At 39.9% G+C, this 21,282-nt stretch overlaps 1 protein-coding gene across 3 annotated transcripts in view; it reads right to left on the bottom strand.

Moving 5' to 3' along the window:
* The window catches only part of RAD51B (RAD51 paralog B), a 437,358-nt gene that overhangs the window by 202,695 nt on the left and 213,381 nt on the right, over nt 1-21,282 (bottom strand). For all 3 annotated transcript variants that reach the window (XM_030481940.1, XM_030481941.2, XM_030481942.1), the window contains one exon: nt 16,377-16,473. In XM_030481940.1, the coding sequence (XP_030337800.1) occupies nt 16,377-16,473 (97 nt within the window). The remainder of the gene's footprint in view (nt 1-16,376; nt 16,474-21,282) is intronic.

Genomic DNA, 21,282 nt, shown 5'->3' with positions numbered 1-21,282 from the left:
TGTAGCAGGCCAAGGTTCTCATTAGGCCAAAATTCACGATGTCCTAGGTCTGGATGGATGCTATTAATCACTAGCTGAAGCATACCAACAAAAGTAGTTTTTCCATTAAAAAATTCATTGCTCATTTCAAGAGGAACAGAATTATCCTATGTGCAGAGTTCAGATTTTTGGAGGAGAAAAAACCAACAAAACAAAAAACCCCCCAAGAAAAACCCAAAACAGTTTCTTCAAGTTCTGTTCAAAATAATCTAAAATCAGCCAGAGGACTCCAGAATAGAAAATATTTTTCTCCTCCTGTCTTCAGGCAGTCCTATTCCATCTCAAAATTTATTAAGTATTTACAAACCTGAGCTGGCAGAAACGATAATCTTCAAACCACCAGCACATTTAACAGCAACAACATAAGCAGATTTGTAATTAAGGAATTAGCTACTAGGAGAGTAAGATCCCTGTCTTTTGAAAGAGCGCCTAGTTAATGTATCAAATACATATTAGAGATTCATCAAAATATGTAAGCATGCATATAGATCAATAAATAGGTATAACAAACCTATTTGTGGCATAACAAAGAAAAGAATATTCAGAAAATGATAGTAAGAAAGAAAAAGTACAAAACAGACCAAAAAAGTAGCATCACAGGCTCACAGGATACTTCAAGTTGGAAGAAACCTCAGGAGATCTCTAGTCCTACCTCCTACTAAAGCTGGGACAGCTATAATGTTAGAGCAGGTTACTCAAGTCTTTGTCCACCCAGGTTTGAAAACTGCCAATAATACAGACAGCACAACTGCTCTGGGCAACCCGTAGTCCAAGTATAGATGAAAAGAATGAAACAGGCAAGCAGAAAAATGCAGAAGGAAACATAAAAGAACCTGGAAGTGATAGTAACAACTGTCATAGAAAGAAAAAGAAAGGATAAGGGAAGAAAGTAAAGTTCTTTTTAAAAGAACTTTTTAAAGTAAAGTTCTTTTTAAAAGAAGACAAAAAGTTCTTTTTAAAAGAAGACAAAAAAATACAGGAAAATGTTTTTTAATACTTCAGTTTATCCAGGAACCTAATGTCAAGGGCCTGATTCTTAAAGGCTTGATTTTCTAAAACAAAAAAATGACCAAAACCCAAAATGAAACAGAAAACCTTAATAGCCTTTAAGCCATCTCACCATAGACTCCAGAACCTGAGTAACCAAACCACCAGCTGCTTTTCCAACAGGCAGGCTGCAGCCAAGCCTGTTGAGCAGTGTTTGACACAGTTCTGCTAAAATTTTGAGGATAAACAGTGAATGACACTGTAGTTCTGTCAGATAAGAAGCTGACTGAGAGCCCTCCAACTAAACAAATCTACCATACAGCTGCTTTAATGCTTTCCTTAGCAAGGATTTGAGAAATGGCAGGAAAGCATGGCAGGGGCATTTTTAGTGGCTGGTGGATTAAGAGATTTGGATAAACATTTTATGTTTTGTTTCCTGGCCTATTTGCTCTGTTACAACTATTCTGATTCCAGAACTTGTGACAACAGGACACACCTAGTGTCACTGGAGACAGGGCAGAAGAAGGATATTGTATTAATATCCACTCTGTTGCCACTACATAGTCAAGTGAGACAAAGATAAAAATGGACAAAGAAATTTATCATCATTTATTCTATTACCTAATAGTAACAGGATGCCCAGGGCTACAAAAGCTTAGACAGTAAAGGCATAACCCCTGGCCTGAAGAGTTTATACTGTCCAGCACCAGTCAGGGCACTGCATGATTCTACAAGACTAAGGAGTAAAAAAGATTTTTCCTTTTGGGCCCTCCTGTCTTTTTTTACCAACATGGGCTGGGATAGCTAGGCCTTGATTTAATATTTGAAAGGCCTATGTGTCAACAACAGCATGATTGCATATATGGCATTGTGGCTCTGGAAATGGAGAGAAAACTGGAAGGGCAGTAGAAGCAACCTAGGCTTTCTTCTGAGATTAACTATGAGGGAGCATGCCATGTAATATTTTGATCATCACTGTGCTCACTCCACAACAGAAAGCACACAAAGGTAATATTGAAATCTACACCTGTCATCTTAAGTTTAAGACAACAATACTGAAGTTAGCAAGACCATTTTAGTATTCAAAGTAAGCAATCAGGTGATGACAGGAAGCCACATCTGAGCATCTGAACTAAGAAAACCCCACAGAGCTTCAAGTGCCCATGACGCAGTCTTTTCCAATCGAGTGTAAATAGGACATGTCATCTCACCCAACACCCTGGACCACAATGTTTTGAAGCTACCAAAGGAGGAAACCACACTGCAAAGAGGAAGCGACAAATTCAGTTTTAAAAAGTTTGCAGGTTTAAACCAACTTTATCGTAACCAGAAACAGCTATTAAATTCTGAAGCAATAACACATCATTAGCAATTAAGCTGCTGAAACTGGGCAGCAAGCTCTCAAACATTTTCAATGGCACCATTGAGTGTGGGGATTGCTCACCACTACATGCAAGGCAACCACTGGCAGGCAATTGTTTATGGCAGTGATTTAGAATATGGCATGCCACTACCACAGGTACTCGTGCAAAATGCAAGACAAACACCACATAATTTCATGTAGCTAACAAGTAGAGCCAACAGGTAAACAGTTTTATTTTTGTTTTATTCTTCACTGGTTTAGCAAAAGGAAGACCTTGCAAAACATATTTTGGGTGGGAGGATACAAGAATGGTGAGAAACGAAACACAGAGGTGGAAACACCTTGATATTTTGTGTAGCATGTCTCTAGTTCTGATTAAGAACCTCAGCCTCATCTTCTCTCTTGTCTTGAAGATTTTTATTTTATCAGCACAAACACATCTCCACAGAACAGGTCACTTCTGATAAAACGCTTTTTTCACTAAAACCACGGTTGTCACAAAAATTTTCAGCACAATCAAAATAAGAAAGACGTTATCATGTTGAAGTGCGCTGAAAATCCATTGCTTTAGAGACATGGCAAGTTATATTCATTTATTTACTTATTTGAAATGCATACAATTCAAAACTTCACTACATCAAACTGCAGGTGAATTTCTACCACTGTAGAAATTGGATGTTGGTCTTTTACTGGATGTAAAAGACCAACAACCAAATCCTGGGCTGAATTCAAAATTGCCCTAAATGGCACGGGCTGAGCTGCCCTAATATGTGCCATTTGACTTGCTCACAATTACTATTCAGCCTGCTAGACACAAATACCTTCTTATAACGAGTGAGGAAAGCAAGGTATCCCTACCTAAGGGAAACCCACAGCTCATTAAAGTAAGTTTTCCAAGTCCTTTACCCAGTCAGAATGGTATGAGGGTGATACAGCCTCCTCTCACCCATAGGATCTTCCAACCCAGACAAAAAGACATTTCATTTTAACAGAAGGCAGGTTCATCTCAGGAAATATCTATGCCGTGCATGGTAAATACTAGAAAAATTAGCCTGTGCTGACCTCTCTGCCTCTGTGACTCATCTGCTGCTGGAACCCTCTGGATCCCAACAGCTCATTTCACGCTAGCTCACATGACCGTCACAGGGGTGACTAAGAAGCAGATGCACCCTCAGGAAACGGAGAACCGGGCAGCTGTTGACCATAAACCAAGACAATGAACTCTAGGGACGTGAAGCACTTGACACATTGATCCCATGCGGTTCAGAGTTACCTCATGCTAACTTGGAGAAAATAACGTGACCAGTCTTCACTAGTTTGCGTTATTGTGGTTGAACAGTCATCAGAACAAACTAGAGGCTCCAAGGATCATGAGGTTTTTGGCATTCAACCTGAATCCACTATGAACTTTTCCTCTTAAGATTTGTCCACTGACAGGCGCTGTATCAGCTTGAAGGCACTGAAGTTTATCCTAAACTTCATTCCCACTGAATACTAGCAGGAAAAGGTTTACAGACTTTTAAAACTTAAAAAAAATTGCAGTTCTATCTTCTTAATCACTTGTCTTTCAGTGGGTACCAGTTTTCAGTGGGTACCAATCTAACAGCATTCACTAACTCTCAAACACAACAGCCACTGTTTCAACTCTTAAAATAGAACATCGACATCATCAGATGAAAGTTAAAAACAGAGGGAACAGCAACGAGGAAGGGAGTTGTATGGGACTTATGAAAGATCATTCAGCAGCAGATGACCAGACCCAGGAATTTGGTACTCGGCACATATCTCACTGCAGCTGAGATGTGATATAGGCCAAGGGTAGGCAGAATGTCCTATTTCATAGCATAAACAACAGTAATTGAAAAACATGGCAGCTCAGGCTTCAGCACCAGTGAGCTTATCAAATCCTACCAGCTAGGATATCCTCCTGAAATGCACGCTGTCGTTTCTTGAGATCAAGCATTACCTGAGTTCAGTAACCACAAGTTACCACAGTCAGTTCCTACAAAAGGTCTCTAGTTGGTCCACACCAAAACCCCTCCACATAAAGAACAAACATGCAGCAACTGACAATCACTGCAGACTTGCTTCAAAATCTCAATGAAAACACCACTGTAGATGCAGGCCAAGAGATATTTGAGGCACATAATGAATCTTACTGAAGGGATCTGGTAGAATATGGGAATTTATGTAGCTCTACTCTCAATATATTTGAAAAAACAGCAGTCAACTGCTATATAGTATATACTTCCAGAATGCCCTGCAGCCAAAAGCTCCAACCACTTAAAATACAACTTTGGATTCAGATTGGTTATCTGTAATTTTAGTTAAGAACCATCCTGCATCATTTATAGTTCTTCCTTAGACCCAGATGACAAAATCCAGCCCACTGTTTTGCTAAGCAAAACCAATAAACAATGAAATTTTATAAGAAGTTCTGGTTCTTTTAGAGGAAAATCTACCATATAAAAAAAAGGAATTAAAATGAAAAGATAAGCAAGGGAAGCAAAAAAATTGGACGAAATCAGATATTTTAAGAACTCAAGAACTTATTTATTTTGTGTGTAATACACTAAGATTTGTTTCCCTTCCTTCAAAGCTATGGGGGCATAGCTGTTGAAGCCTGAAATTGTAGTTCCATACCCTTTTGCTTTTAAATTAAACAAATGATCTCACAGGTTTTGGTGCGGTTTTTGACTCCAGGGAAACTATGCCATTAAGAGAGTGCCAGAAACATATTTAATTGATGCATGTCCCAAGAACAGCTCAAAAGAGTGCAGACATACCACATATAGATTTCAAGGAAATTACTGAAAAGCCACAGAGCTTCAACAGAACGTGATATGTGAGACATGGCATATGAAAGACTCAGTATCAAAAAGGTAAATTCAGTTCAGGAGATACTAATCTGATTACCTAACCGGTACTATGAATCAGATATGCTCCTTTGTGCACCATATCCAACCTGGACAGATGGAGCAGACTTTATGCTCCATTTTCTGACATGTAATTAGTGTTTAAGGGATGATCAAGTTACAGATACAAAAGTTCAACCAACTTTTTCATTTAGGAGTGGCACGTACAGCAAGCAACCTAAACCATAAGATTTTCTAACTTCATTTCATTGCATGGCTTACACGCTCCACAACTTGACTTTGCTGTTCTCATTTCCAGGTGAATGTTTCCTGTGCACCTGCCTGACAGAAAACCAGCTCAGCAACATCTCTAAATAAAGCACTCCACATAGAGCCATGAAATAAGACTTGCACAGACTGAATTCAGGCTAATTTTATACAATACAGCTTTTTATCCAAATGATAAGCAATTGTCATATTTTTCTGCACAATCTCCTTCTCTCTCCTTTCTGCCACCATTGGCAATTTTCAGGATCTATTGACAAAGAAGTAAAAAAAATAAATCATCTGTTGCAGACTCTTCCCCTTGTCAGATTCATGTAGTGATGCCACAGTCCAATTTCCATGACTGTAAATTACGAAGTCAATGGCCTTGGACTAGTAAGTCAGTTAGCTATTAAAATGTTACTATTTTACATAGTAACATTATGAAACATGCTTTCAAAAAACCAAATTTGAAAACTATTTCTGTTATTGTTTATAAACTCTATTTAAGATTGCAACAGAACAAAGCTTAAAAATCTGATCTCTAATTAGGACAAATGTGATGGCATTTTATATTTAAAAGGCTGTCTGCATGCCTGTCAAAGACCCTAGGCTTTGCAGACCACAGCAGCAATCACATGAGGCCACCTTCTCTTTATTTCTCCGTCAGCATCCCGCATCTATAAGATTGTACTCTTATCTATGGGTATATGAGTAACAGAATTAGTTTTATAAAATACAGGGGAACGCTTGCCCCACCTTCACTAGCACTGCCCTATATAGCTTTTAGTTACTTTGAATCTAACTTGTAGTTATTTCAGTGAAGACAGACATTTATCAATCCCCGCATTAAGGTAAGCAGTGTTCAGGGAGAACTGTTTTGGAAAGGGTGGCCTGGGAGAAGCAGCAAGATGGAGAGGCAGAGAGGCAGAAGTTGCAACTGGTACATATCCAGCAGTAGCCGAACCAGCTGCGCCTTGAGGGAGCTGGGGCTTGGTGCCAGCCAACTGACAGGGAATTAAGACGAAGAGTCCATGAAGAAAGGCTGAGGCAGCGTGGGAGGACTATGACCTTTTGATCTCCGAGATGTTCCTGATGTACCAAAGCGACATGTCAGCTCTAAAAGGCTGCACTCTCAAACCGGTGGCAGGGGCCTACAAATTACTGTGAGATCTGAAGGCATTTGTTGTGATGATCCTGGCCTGGATGGGGCATATCAGCGCTTCCCTGGCAGAACTATCTGACAGTCTATCCCAACGATTCCCAAAGCAGGGGTTGTAACCTCCAGCAGGGTCACAGCCGCACAGAGTGGGGTCACAAGCCTGACAGAGATGTGATTGTTTATGTTAGTATTTAGGGTCGCAGGCTCGGCTGGGGTGAGCTCACCACCAGAAACAGCGGCACAAACAGAAATCATTTGGGAACAGCTGGTCTAACAGATTTCATGCTCAGAAACAACTTCTTGATATTCAGCTAAAATGTGCCCAAACTACTCCCTTAGAGATCCATGTGCCAGCCTCAAACAGCTACCCTGCCAGGTATCAGATTAGTCCAAATTATTCCCAAAGAATCAGGGCTGCTTACACAGTAGTAGCATCTACTTTGTAGTTTGCTTTGACCTGACAAACCTTCTATTGTTAACAGTGGAGCTATTCACATTTGAGCCACTGTCTTTTATACTCTTCCTCAGAAGAGAGATGTACCTAGTTAAGCACCAGTTTAGGCAGCAATCTTCTGTAGACTGCAGCTTGCATGGGATACTGGAGCAACAGCAGGACATTTTAGTAGAGTAGAAATTAGTATAAACAAAGCCTTCATTTAGTTTTAAGCTCCAGGCATTTGCTCTTTTTACCATTTCTTCATCCATCTTTCTGTACTGCCCTGTGACCACTTGGGTTGCTCTCCTCTGAATGCTCTTCTATTTTTCAGTATAACTGATCTTATGAGAAGACAAGCAGAATCCAGATTAGACGAATTTTGCCCATCTGGAGCATGCAAAATCTGCTCATACTCAAGCTGCCTATTTTCATTAAATTAAGTGATAACACACCAATCATATACTGTCTTTTTATTATCATGTTATGTTTGGGTTTGAATGTAACATTTTAGGAGCAGACCATCACCGGGAAGAAGTTCATTCACATGCCAGACCAGCAAGCTTCAGTCTCCAAAGAAGGCTAATAGGTTATAAAGCTTCCATCGTTTAAGACAATAAATCATTATAAAAATAATAAAGCAGGAAATACACACAAATTGAGCAGAAACACCAATGTGATCCTTTTACAATTAAGGGGAATCATCAATCATAGAGGCTGCCTGAGATTAACAAGGAGTCACTTTTTCAAACATCCTGCAGTAAACCCAGAGGAAACCCAGCTGGAACTGCAACTAGAACATGAGCATCAGACTCTGAAATCATCCTCTGTCCCCTTGGTCTTGCTTTCCCTTTTGCCGTAACACCTGCACCTAGGATCATTCCTAACCAGTTCAAGTTCTGCAGGTGACCCATATGCTTCACGTAATGCCAGAAGCCAAATATAATTCCCCACTGACATTTTCCCATGTATAGAAATCCTTCTTATCCCTCTCAGTATCAAGAGAAATCCACTGCTGATACTATAAAACTTCAGAAGAAATGGGACTGAATGCTACGGAATGACAAAGATTCAACTAATACTTTTTCCTCAGCCTCTGTTTGTACAGATATAAGAATAACCCACGGTAAGTTAAGACAGAAGTTAATTGGTCATTGTGCATGGGGACAAATGGTGTTCAGCTCTTTCCTACTCCTGAATTAATTTTTGACATTTGTAATTTGAAAGATAAGTTAGTTTGGAGCAGTTCCACCAACACTGGAGTACAACGTAGGGCTGCAGAAGGAATTCAGAGCCAAACTAGGCCTCATGTTTCTGATTTAAATCACTGATTGGCAGGATCACAGTAAAAATGAAGGTTGAGCTTTTCTATTCTGCACAGGATGGGAAGGAAGGGCAAAGGAGAAGGAATTACTATGATTCTTTAATTTATTATTTAACAAGGTCTCTTAACACTACTTTTATGGTATAAACAAAAGTCTAAATTCCAATATATAAGAGAACATAGTCTCTACCCGCACTGAAATATGAGTTAATCTTATTTTTAAACATTTTTGGGGTATAAGGAGATGACCAGTTGCAATACTGTTACAATGCTTTACAGCCATATGCCATCGACTGAAACTCGGTGACTGCCCCGTGTATACTCTCAGCTTACGCAGTTAAAGGAAAACAGGAATAAATCAGTGTGGGTAGCAGGATTCATGCAAACCCATTTTACTTTGCATTGGAAAGTGCAATACATACTCTGCTGCACTTTTTCTCAGCTAAGGTAAGTTACTTACCAGCTGAGAGGTGGTAAACTCCTCACCACTCAGCTATGACTGTAAGCACTTCTGTTATCATGCCTCTCATTATATAGATGAGCGATTGCCGGCAAATGTACCTGAAGGGTTTTTGGATTACAAATTGTTGATTAATGATTGTAAGTCATACCACATCTTCAGAAAGAAACCACAACAAAGCAGTAAAACTTTGTATTCTATCATCATGGCAATTAGGAAATGAGGAATGGAGATTCTCTTAAACTGATACATAGAGGACTTTGAATGCTCCTGCTGACAGTTTTCAACCCTTTCATAATTTAGATCAAGTTATTAGGCATATGTCGTTCAGCCTGAAACTTCCATAGACATGTACAGTCTCTGTAACACTTTCACTGAGAGATTTATCATTTGATTAAAAAGCCGTTAAAATTTGGCTGGAGGTTATTATGTCACTACTTCCCACTTGTTGAAATACAGCACCAAAATTAGCACAGGCTGACATGACCACTGTTATCATGAAATTTAACTGCTCCATAGACCACCGCAACCCTGCATCATGCAGAAACAATCACAGTATCATTTCCCCTAATGGTTAATATCGGTTGTTCCAGGCCCTGTAATGATGGTGCACTTCCTTCAGGCTTTCTCAACAGCCAGAAGGGCTTTTTTAACTTCCACTGAAGCACTGGGGTGCAGCCTTCACTACTGGTAGGAGCACAAAGCTATCAGAAACATGAACACAGTATAAGCACAAGAAAAAAAACGTATTCTGAAGAGCCTCATTTTCCCCTCCAACATGTATTGATGAGTTTTATCATGGTTTTATCCCCCTCTGGTGAGACCCCACCTGGAGTACTGCATCCAGCTCTGGAGTCCTCAGTACAGGAAAGATATGGACCTGTTGGAGAGGGTCCAGAGGAGGGCCACAAACATAGTCAGAGGGCTGAAGCACATCTCCTACAAGGAAAGGCTGAGAAAGTTGGGGTTGTTCAGCCTGGAGAAGTGAAGACTCTGGAAAGACATTATTGCAGCCTTCCAGTTCTTAAAAGGGGCCTATAAGGAAGCTGGGGACAGACTTTTTAGCAGGGCCTGTTGCGATAGGACGAGGAGTAATGGTTTTAAACTAAAAGAGGGGAGATTCAGGCTGGGCATGAGGAAAACATTTTTTACGAGTGTGGTAAAATCCTGGCACAGGTTGCCCAGAGAGGTGGTGGATGCAGCATCCCTGGAGACATTCAAGGCCAGGCTGGATGTGTTTCTGGGCAACCTGATCTAGTTGAAGACATCCCTGCTCATTGCAGGGGAGTTGGACTAGATGACCTTTGAAGGTTCCTGCCAACCCCAACTATTCTATGATTCTATCCTGAAGGAGATGTGCTACATACTATCCTGACTTCTAGCAGGTTAAGGAAGATGAACGCCTTTCTCACCTTTGAGTGTATGTGGACCTAACTATCTTTTTCATGAAGGGTCTGAAGCTGCAGAAGTAACTCAAAGACAGAATAGACTGAAAAAAGTTGGCCTTGGGCCTGAGTGGCAACCAAACCGCCAGGTGAGAGGTAGCAATTCACGTCAAAGTAAAAACAGAGGCAAATCTCACTAGCACTTCCCTATATCATCGAAACTGTAGATGGCAAAAGATGTATTTTAGCACTTGATTACCTTGGTAAGTCATTAAAACAGGAAAGGAACTCCATCACCTTTACAGGGATGTTTTTTAGTCTTCAATGGTCACACCTGCACACCAGTCTCAGTTGAGAAATTCATTCTGTAGTATGCATAGTCATGGACTTGTTGCAATTCACCTTTCAAATACTCTGGCAATACCTCCAGTGTTATTTGTACTCACTGCCTTTTGGCACATCTAAAATTCACTAACCTTCACAGGGTCTACATAAGGGGTCACAGTCAAACAATCTTTCTTACACCATGCCACATCGTTCTTGAGTTTCATAAACAGGCCTAATAATCTCCATACAGATTATTCCATAATGGTAACAAAAAAAAGGGGGGGGGGGGGAGTGAGTTAGTAACTATTCCCAAATATTTGGGCCTCAAAGTCAGAGTGGATTCATATTAAAAAGATAGGATATGAATTTATGAATTGTCCTATTAAAAACCCTATTATAATTAAGTAACACCACTGTTTCAATGATCCAAGACAATCTTCTCTTTCAAGCACAATTGTGTAAACCAGCCTGCAATAAGTTTACAGAGCATTCAGCTAAAATACTAAAGGCCTAAAATATGCTGAAGTGTTATGATATTTTCTAATCTATTTAAATTCATACCATGCTGGAGCACTTCACTAGGACATGCATTATTCTGCATTAGCTTTAAAACTACAAGGAGGAAGTGTTTTAGAAACTTGTTTAACAGCCGCTTCATTCATAAGTTCACAGTTCCTGCAAAACAAGTATGTGTGAGTTCTCACAGAATATTCTATTTTTATTAAGTCACCTGCAGGTGCAACCTCAAGCATAAGTGTATACGAAAATCAATAAATAAACAAACCAAAACCAACCAACAGGCTCTGATCTCTGGGGGCTCCTCAGTTCTCTTGGTAATTCCTTTAGTGTTTTCTTTCCATTCAGCACCAGGACTGGAAAAAAGCGATTTAAAGGGAGAGAAGTAATAAACTACAGAACTGGTCTTACTCTGGAGTGAACAGCAGGTCAATTCATTGTTTTCCCCATAGGAATATCTTGAAATATTAAGAAAGAAAAAAATCTGCAAAATAAAAATATATGCCCATGTTAAAAAACCCGGTAACTGAGGCTTGAGGAATAAAATTATTTAACCACAGTCTGACAGGAGATAAGGGCAAAGCAAAGAAGAGAAGCCAAAGACTCCAGCTTCGAATCTTCTGCCCTTAAACTAGAGCAGGAAAACCCTGTGGGTGGGAGATATTATAGGAGCTTAGTTTTTCCAGTCTCTACAACACTAAAGCCTACTTCTGCTCAACAGCTTAAAAGAATTCAAGATCACAGCAACAAAGATGAAAAGGTCAGACTAAACTCATTGCTCACACCATGCACTAGAAATATACAAGGCCCTGACAAACAGCTTGATGAACACGAAGGGCAGAAGATTGAACACTGCCCTCCCCACAGGCAGCGCAAGTTTATAGACAATTTTAAACACAAAATAATTCTGACTTTTCCAAACAAATATCTGAAAGTGCTAGCTGACACTGAAGAAGCCTGAGACAGCAGTTCTTTTTTATGCTTGTTGCATTTTGCCTGCTGGGAGGGAGATGCTCTTTTTGTTCATACCAACATGCGCCCGAGTTTTTTCCAAGAAAAGATGGAATTCGGCTTTGATGCCTGCGACAGGAAGTTCGAGCTTGCGGCTGGCACATCTACGAATCGGGCAGGCACTCATGGGCTAGAAGGGACCGCAAGCAGGTCACACTGTTCCATCTCTTCGCAGCACACAAGTGAAATACACAGATTTCACTGTCCAGAAGCGTTCAAATGCACAGGCTTAGAATTCATTTCTAACAACTCTTTATATCAGATAAAATCCAGTCATGTGACCTTTGCAAAAATAACAAAAATAGTACAGTCACAGCCAGAGACAACTTGCTTAAAAACATTCATTGACATTCATACCAAATATTTTGCTGTGCCCATTTCTACTCCATTTGCACTCCATTTCTACTGTTCACTTTCTTTATTAAATTGATAAATTTCTTTAATAAATAAAAAATAGATTTAAGATGCATTAATTGGGGTGATAGCTACTTTTTACATGTTTAAATAATAAAGCACTAATTCTTCAGGCCACATTTTCAAGCCTAGTGATAGTCCTGGGCTTATCTGACCATTCCTACAACCTAAAGTAGCTTTAAGGCATCTTGAATTTGTCTTTGACTGGAAGAGCTCAACAGAGGCTATTCCACAAAGCAAGAATAAAGTGAAACAGCAGTATTCACATCATTCTCCAGTCTATCCCCTCTGATGACAGGGTTTGTGAGATGGCTATATACAAAGTGTAGCTACAAGAGAAAACTCAGTTTGGTTCCTAGGGAAGAACTGACAGCCTACTGCCGGAGAATTTTAGAGCTGCAGAAAAATATTATTAGTCTAATATACTCCTTCAGATGACAATCTGGCAAGTATTTAAAGGCCAAATGAATGCAAGGACTCCATCCACAGGTAGAGAAACTTTTGTATTTTATTCATCACTTTAATTTGTAGCAAACTAATGTTTTTTATCCCTTCCCTTCCTCCCCCGTCTTGAAGCAGAAGCGTTCACACACAGATCTGGGAGTTTAGCTGGACACACACTTTACCTATAAGAAATACGAACAAACAATTCAAGAATTCTTTCACCGCTACATAAGTGGTAGGGTTTTACAGCCAGTGCTGCTTTTATAAAGCTTTTAATGCTCTCATAAAAATCTAACATAATTTTAGGACAGAACTTTTCATGCACTAGAGTAAAATTCTACAGAAGACAAGCTTTGAGCCTGAAACAGCTTGACAATGTCCTTTCAGCTTGTTCATCAAATTAACTTTCTGTCACACATCAGATGAACAGCTTCCTTGGTTTCTTGCCTAATCTAACACATAACCCAAGCAATTTCCTTCTAAAGCACAAAACCAAAAGCAACTGTAATATTCCACTTCTTTCTAATAGCACATTCAGTTTGAAATTTTCATTTCTGCCTCTGCCTAAGAAAGATTACCCTTTTAGCAAACCATTTACAGTGACGGGACTCTGACTTCAGAAAGGATTAAAACAACATATTAGACATACACAAACCAAGGGGTCTGAGTTGCTTACAGGACTAATAATGTGTTATGGGTCCTTTCACATCTAGGTCACTGGTTCAAATTCAGCTTTAGCTAGTGATGAGTGAAAAGGAAGAATGAGGTAAGAACCACACAGTCATGTATCTGGCCTCTATTCCAGCCTCTGCAACTTTGTGCACTTCAGCTACCCACCTAACCACTCTTTCCTGCAAATTCAATGGTTGTAACACAGCAGTATTATGAATATCACACTAATCCTAGAAAACTATCTTATTCAGGATTCTTAAAGTACCAAAGATGGTCAGAAGATTGAAGTATCACTGCTTTCAGGATGTTCAATAACCAACATGAAATAAATCAGGAGGGAACTTTCTCAGGACAGGTCAACACCTCGGTGTTACAAAAGAAAAGCCCTGGCTACACCTGTATCTTTTGATAGCAAAATAAACATGGAAATCAAATGTTGAATGGGCCTGAAATTCCACTTTTTCCCCACAGGTAGACAGCATGGGTTAAAACTGAAGCAAACTGGAGAGCTAAAGCAGCCATATTATGGATAAGAAAGACAGAAGAAAACCATATAGTGGGGAGATGCACTATCCTGCTCCATCCCTGGCAGTGTTCAAGGTCAGGTTGGAGAGAGCCTTGGGCGACATGGTTTAGTGTGAGGTGTCCCTGCCCATGGCAGGGGGGTTGGAACTAGATGATCTTAAGGTCCTTTCCAGCCCTAACTATTCTATGATTCTATGATTCTATTATACAACACCGCATGTAAATGCTATGCTGAGGTTAGTCGACGAAGAGGAAAGGGAGAGAAGGAAAGAAGTTTCTCACCCCTCCATTCCTTGATAAAACTTGAATTACCGAAGGAGCCTGCACTGCTGCTGTCTGTACTGTTCTTGTTCTGAGGCTACACGAAGGTTTCCAATTTCAACAAGTGTCATGCTGGCACATTTTACCAATTCAGACCCTTAATTACAAACAAGGAATGAGAGAAACAGAAAACCCAAACACACACAAAAAGCACCAACACATTTTAACTTCTTCTTGGGTTAAAAGGTGATAAATAATGGTGATAGAAAGTTTAGACGCAACACGATTGCTTCACTAGTAAGCTGTAACTGCTACAAAAATCATCATGCCATCTCTTTCATAGTCCTGATTTCAGAATACTATTGAACTATGGCTCATACACAGCACTGAGAATCTTTCCTACTTGCATGAAAATTCAGAAAGATTAGAACTATTCCATACTTTTTCCAAAGACTTTTCAAATATTTTAACCACAAGGAAAAAGAAAAAGTATTACTGAGAGCATATTTTGTTATTACTTCCACTTCAGAGTCAGCTATGCCTTTCTTTTCAGAGGGAGCTCATACAGAGCAATTCTAAAGGCCAAAGAAAAGCACAAGTACTGTGATCAAGAGCATTTAATGAGACAATGTGCCATAACTTCATGCCAAGAAGGAAATCATAAAGATGACAAATTATGCCGTCCTCTTCCAAATCTAGTTACCAAATTTCAATTCTTTCTGACAGAGGTAGGGAGTGATATTCAAGCAATGAACTTCAGAGATACTTTGGCAATGGATGGAGCCAAAAAAGCCACAAGCACAATTCCAAAATGATTTAATGGGCCTGCTTTGCTCAAGCTCCTCTTGACAAAATCATGAAGTAAACACATCAATCAGTGTTAAGGCATTACACTGAAGTTACATGCTGCTCTTCGACATTCTGTTTAATCTATCATCAACCCCTTTCTTACGTTCATTGAAATGAGTTGCAGAAATAATGTCAGGTTTTCTAACCACTGCTTAGTTGATGATTTTGCCACCAAGCTCTTCCTGCGTTAAGTCAGGCAAGCTTGAGAGGGCTGCTTGTGATCAGCCAGAGCAAAGATCAGCTGACCAGAAGCACCTGAAAGTGCAACAAGGAGAGAAAGAGAGGAAATACTCATATTATAGGAAGTAGGAAGTCTTCATGCGATTATCATGCCTTTGCAGGAAAGATGAGCATTGCTTTACATCAAACATTTGGGTCTATGCATGAATTGAACTCTAAATAGCAAATTTCTCTGCATCTGTCCCTGACTGAGGGTACTCTGACCATTCTTTGCAAGTTGGGAAAGCTCCAATTATTATATGACTTTGCAAACCTTGATTCAGAATTATCTTTTTTTGTTAGTACATTAAGTCTTTACTATTACCCCAAAATGTGTGCTTCCTTCTAATTCTGTGCAGAAAAAGGAAACATGAAGATGTAAAGTAGTATATGGCATCACACAAACCCTCATATTACATTCACACAACATTGAGAGCTGCAGTTTGAGGCACTGTATTTAAAACCAGACAAGCACAATGCAAGGGTCAGGACTATTTGCTCTCCTTCATTTGCGACCTCCTCTTTCTCCCTGGAATCACTGATAATCATTAGATAATATCAGATTTGTAGCCTAGCCTGTGTTATAACTCTAGCAGCAGCTTCAGAAGACAAAAAATAATGCTCTTAAATGCATGTGAATGAAAGCTGAGAAACATTATAAAACTGACATGGCTCAAAAATTCATCCCCAGCCCTTAGAAAATGTAAGATCTTTTAGTTAATACACTTACTTTCTTTTTATTTATAAACATATTTTCAGAGACTCTGAAAAATAATTTTCTTCCCAGACATCACCATAACACTGCAAGTTACAATGTGGATTCGTATCAGTGTAGAATTTCAGCTCTGATAGAAGGGATCTCTTACCTTCAGACAGGGACAAATCATCAGCTGGAGACACCAGGTCTGCCTGGATCGCAAGGCCATTGCTCAGTGATGTGGTAATCTGATTCGTCAAGATAACCTGCAAACAGACAGGGAGAGGAGGAAGGGAAATGAGTTTTATAGCTAGCAGAGGGTAGAGAGCAGCCCAGATGAGGACTGGCATCCTCCAGGCACTGCATCCAGGCAGCTCTCTACTTCGACCTTCAGCAAATTCAGCATTCAGAAAATCCTTAACTACGTGCAGAAACTGAAAGAGAGAATTGCAAGCAGTGCAGGAAAAATGATATAAAAATGAAATACTAAACAACAGTATGTTGATACATACAGTTGCCTAAAATGAAACTACTGTTCTGAAGAGCTTCATTCTTCAATGAACAATTTGACACTCCTTACGAAAAGCATAATTTTCTTCATAGGCAAATAGGAAATCTACCTTCCTAGTAATTTCTACACAACTTACATACTTCCTTCCTTTGGCTGAAACACAGTGCCATGGATAAAAGTGCTGCAGGGATATATCCCCACCGAGCTGAGGCACAAGAGTTCTAAATTTCACAGGGCTATCTCTACACAGGATTTTCCAGTGTTTTTCAGAATCTCAGTATTCTGATAAACAACAGACTGTGGCACCCACGCAGTGCATTCCTCTGACAGCATGAACAGTGGTTTTACTTGCAAGAGATGAACAGTTTATTGCACCTTTGAACATGTACTTATTTCTAGTAACAGAAAGCATTAAGGCAAACACTGTGAACACCAGAGAGAGAACAGCATAGGTACAAACACAATTATCTTCTAATGCTTTGGATCTCTAAGCAGCTGCAATTACAATTGGTCACCACTTTGCAGATTGACAAAAACATCGTAATTTACTTTTTTTTTCTTAGAAGAACCAAAATTATCCTTCTGCTTGTACTGAGAACAGACTCCACTCCAAACAAACTCTCTTTGAAATTAATCGCCTGTCTTCAGCTCCATCTGACACGGGGGGCAGGGAGAAAGGAATCCTACACGGTACTCTGTGGATGTGGTTTCATGATGCTACTGGAATAAATTAACAGTTTGCCATTGCTAAAATGAAGAGGAATTTCTCTGCTCTTCCCTCCACTGCTCGTCCCTCCCTCTGATCATGAATTCCTCCTGCTTTCTAACACTTTCAATAGTACAATATGACACACTCTCTATTTTCTTTTTCAAGATCCCACATAAGCTGTATCAGATCAGAGTTGTAACCGCACTGGCGGTGCCGTGGGGCATTGCATCTTCTTCAGGCGACATGATGTGAGCTACCAACAATGTGATGGAGTCTGCAACCTTTAGCAAGACCACAACTTTTCCTCCCTGCTCACATCGTCCCACCTAACTCTGTGCTTGTAAACAGGCACAGTGCTGCCTGAGAGTTTTACTCTCAGACTCTCTCAACAGGACTAAACTGAAGTCTGTAAGCCAAATCTTCATCTATTCAACAAGAGCTTGAGACCTTCGGAGCTGCATAGTGATGTCCCTCGTGCTCTTCCATTAATGACTGCAAGCTTTGGACAATCTTCTGCTCAGCTTAATCACCCTGCCCAGCTTAACCATCGGGTGCATCTTTTGGGAAAAGGCATTTATGATCAACTGCAGTGAATACAGACATGGTGGATAAATGGTAGATAACGGCCTTGTTTGGTCTTACACTTAGGCTAAGGTTCTTAAAGTACAACTTGTGATACTGACAGCACACAAGAAACACATCACACACTCTGCTGTTTCCCCCAGAGCTGCTGCATTTATCTATAAGCACCTAAAAACGGACAGGAAAGGGCCTGGCACACACAGCCCCTTGCAGGCACTGATGGCTGTCCTGTTGATCAAATAAAGAAGTAAGATGATTCAATTTACTAACAAAGAAGGGAAAAGAAGTCACTTTTTCCTTTCTTCTCGCCAAGGTACTTATCTTCCATTTTAGTAAGCGGGTTCATCCTTGTGATAGGATGAACATCACAACTAGTTGAAAGCAAATGAAAGGAGTAGGCAGCCAAGAATCAGGAAGGATAAGGAATGTGATGTGAGAATTTTCCTTCTTAACACCGTTTTCACTTCTTTTTCACTGTGTCACAAAACCCACAGCCTTGCTTATCCACAGAGGCTACTCTGGCAACTCGGCTTAAGATACACCAACACTAAGTGGCACAACGCTGAAGCTTTTCCTCAATCTGATACTAGAAGATGTGCTGAAATAGAAAATGCTAACAACTTATACACACACACATTCTAGCGGGGTATGAAGTTTTCATTGGTACACTCTTGCAATGATCACATTATTCACAAGTGTCAAAAGCCCTGTAAGCAATTCAGTCATCCCAGACCTGTGCCAAGATAATCTTTGTACCGTGCCATCACGTATTTTATTATTCATGCACCCACCACATTTTAAAGAAAAGCTACTGTGCTTAAGGATCTTTTTTTAAAAGAAAAAAGAGGCCTAAGCACACCATATTTCATATTGCTCTGCTTTTCAAAGGAAACTAACTTTAAAGGCTTCAAAAATCAAAAGAAAAAATAACAAGAATAATGCAAGTACATTTTTAAAAAATCTTTCAGATTTTTTGGCTCCCTTTGCAATCAGGAACTCCACAGCACTTTTAGCTGTAGGACTGAAAATCTTCACCATTTCTCTTTAACTCTAGCTACACCTCAGAACTTAGATTTCAATTTCTGATGTGTCCTTCAATTACTATTCAATACTGACAATGCCCTTGACACCCTGTTTTACTGTTTAAAAAAAGAGTTCTACCTTCTGGCGTGCTCTGAGGATGGGAATTGAGTGTATTCTTAGTTCCATGACTTCACTGATAGTTAAACATTTGCTTAAATACATGTTTAAATACTATCTTGCTTAAGCACACTTCCTCTGAGATGAAGCCATATGCATGTACAGAATGCTTACTTTGGAATTAACTGAAAATTATTCATTTCTGAAAGCCTGCAGAGCCAACACAGAGATTCAGTTCTCCCATAAGGATAAGCCAAGAGGCTAATAGCTAAGCACTAAATTTGGCTTCAAAATTCCTGTCACACTTCTGCAGGCTCACTTACTGCAGAATTCTTCCATCGGGTATAGGTACCGCTATCAAAAACCAATATCCATCTTTGTGCAGCTACCATAGCACAGTCTGAACTTCACTCTGCAGGTGTGCAGAGTACTTCAACTCTCATTGGCTCAAACTAGCTACAGGTCACTAACAAGAAGAAAAAAGCTGGCCCTTACCCAGCTCCACTTACGAAGAAAAATGTTAAGGCACTTGGATTTAAAGAAGTTCTCTGATTACACACATCTGTCTTCAAAACTTCAATGACATGCCCTTACTAGGAAGTGCTAAGTTTTTGTTTATTTTTCCCAAAGTAAGACTTTGGTCACGAATACTTTGGCAGTGAATGGTGCCTTTCAAACAAGGCCCTAGGTTTTCAGGAGTCTCCAGTCCTATAGGCAGACATTCAGCTTGAAGCCCTGAATGTTGATACCATGATTCCAGTGTCACATCTAAAGAATGTAGCAACATTTCCCCTGAAAGACATGCTTACACTCCATTCTGCTATCCTTTGAAATGGTTTAACATATTCAGAGAGCTGAAAATAGGTGTTCTGAGGGAACAGTTAAGCCTGAGTGGGATATGGAGAGAACATACAGGCAGACAAAGGAGATCTGGAGTGAAACAGCTGTGTGACTTTCTGATGAGTAATCACATTTGTGCATGGACAGAACCAGCTGAGTCTCCCACATATGTGTGTGCACAGAATATAATGCCAGTTCTGATTTTAATGATGCCATATCTTACAGATCACTAACAAGAAGGTTAGAGTACCTCCCTTTGGTCTGCTAGGTGCCACAGTTGAAAGAAACCACCTCTCACCGCTAAACAGTGCCTGGGAACAGGCTGGGGTCACAAGTCCAAGCAGGCTTACTAGAAAGAGTGCCTTGCACTGAATTAGCAATAGCACTTCCTCAACTTTTCATTGGAGATCTGCCACTAAGATGCAGATCAGATTTACCCTGTTTAGTACAGGAGACCTGCCAAGTCCTCAGTCTAAGTAGGTAAGGAAAAGTTGCCTCTGTTGTGGTTCCTTCTGACAGATACTGGACATCATTAACAGCCAAGCATAGCTTCCACTTAAGAGGTTCAATGCCAGTCATGAATTTATTACCTTCCAGCAGAACACTCGTGAGAATAGTGCTACATGATATTTTAACGTTATCATATTGAAATACATAGTATTTTAAAAGACATTGTATTTTATAAAATACCCAGTCTTTTAAGAGGAACTTCCATTTCCAGCACCAACTAAAGGAACAAAATATTTCCATTGCCAGAGGTTCTTTCATTACTGCCAAGGCACTAAAAGCCACAAAAAACTTTACACCTCTCCACACACAACTGTGTCCTGATATGTGCAACAGGTAGGGAGGTTGTGCTATTGCTTTCTGTGTCTACTTTCTGATAAACAGCATAGGGCTTCTTCAGCCAGTGACTGTGCATGAGTGGAAAACAGCCTCCGCTGCTAAAAGGGGGGGCCGGGGGGGGGGGGGAAGGTCAGCTAGACAGCTCAGTAACAATGAAACTTGCCTCACACAGTCTCCTATGGAGTTCAATGAACCATTGCCTTTAACCTTTCAGCCTATTCACTTGCAACTGGTTAAGCTAGCTATTTAACAAGTGAAAATTTACAGTCCTCAGCCTTCCAATTCTGTCAGAATTACAAATACTGTAGAAATTCACTCAGATTCAAATTTGAAAATCATTTCTGGGAAAAAGCCTACTACTTAAAATACCACACAGTTGACTGACCACACAATTTCCCAATCTTATAAAGATTTTTACTTCAGCATAGCAACCTAAGATTGTAAAAT

Source organism: Strigops habroptila, chromosome 4 (genome assembly GCF_004027225.2).
Source record: "Strigops habroptila isolate Jane chromosome 4, bStrHab1.2.pri, whole genome shotgun sequence".
Taxonomy (NCBI): domain Eukaryota; kingdom Metazoa; phylum Chordata; class Aves; order Psittaciformes; family Psittacidae; genus Strigops; species Strigops habroptila.
Note: the sequence above shows the minus strand (reverse complement) of the source record. Positions and strands in the feature narration are given on the sequence as shown.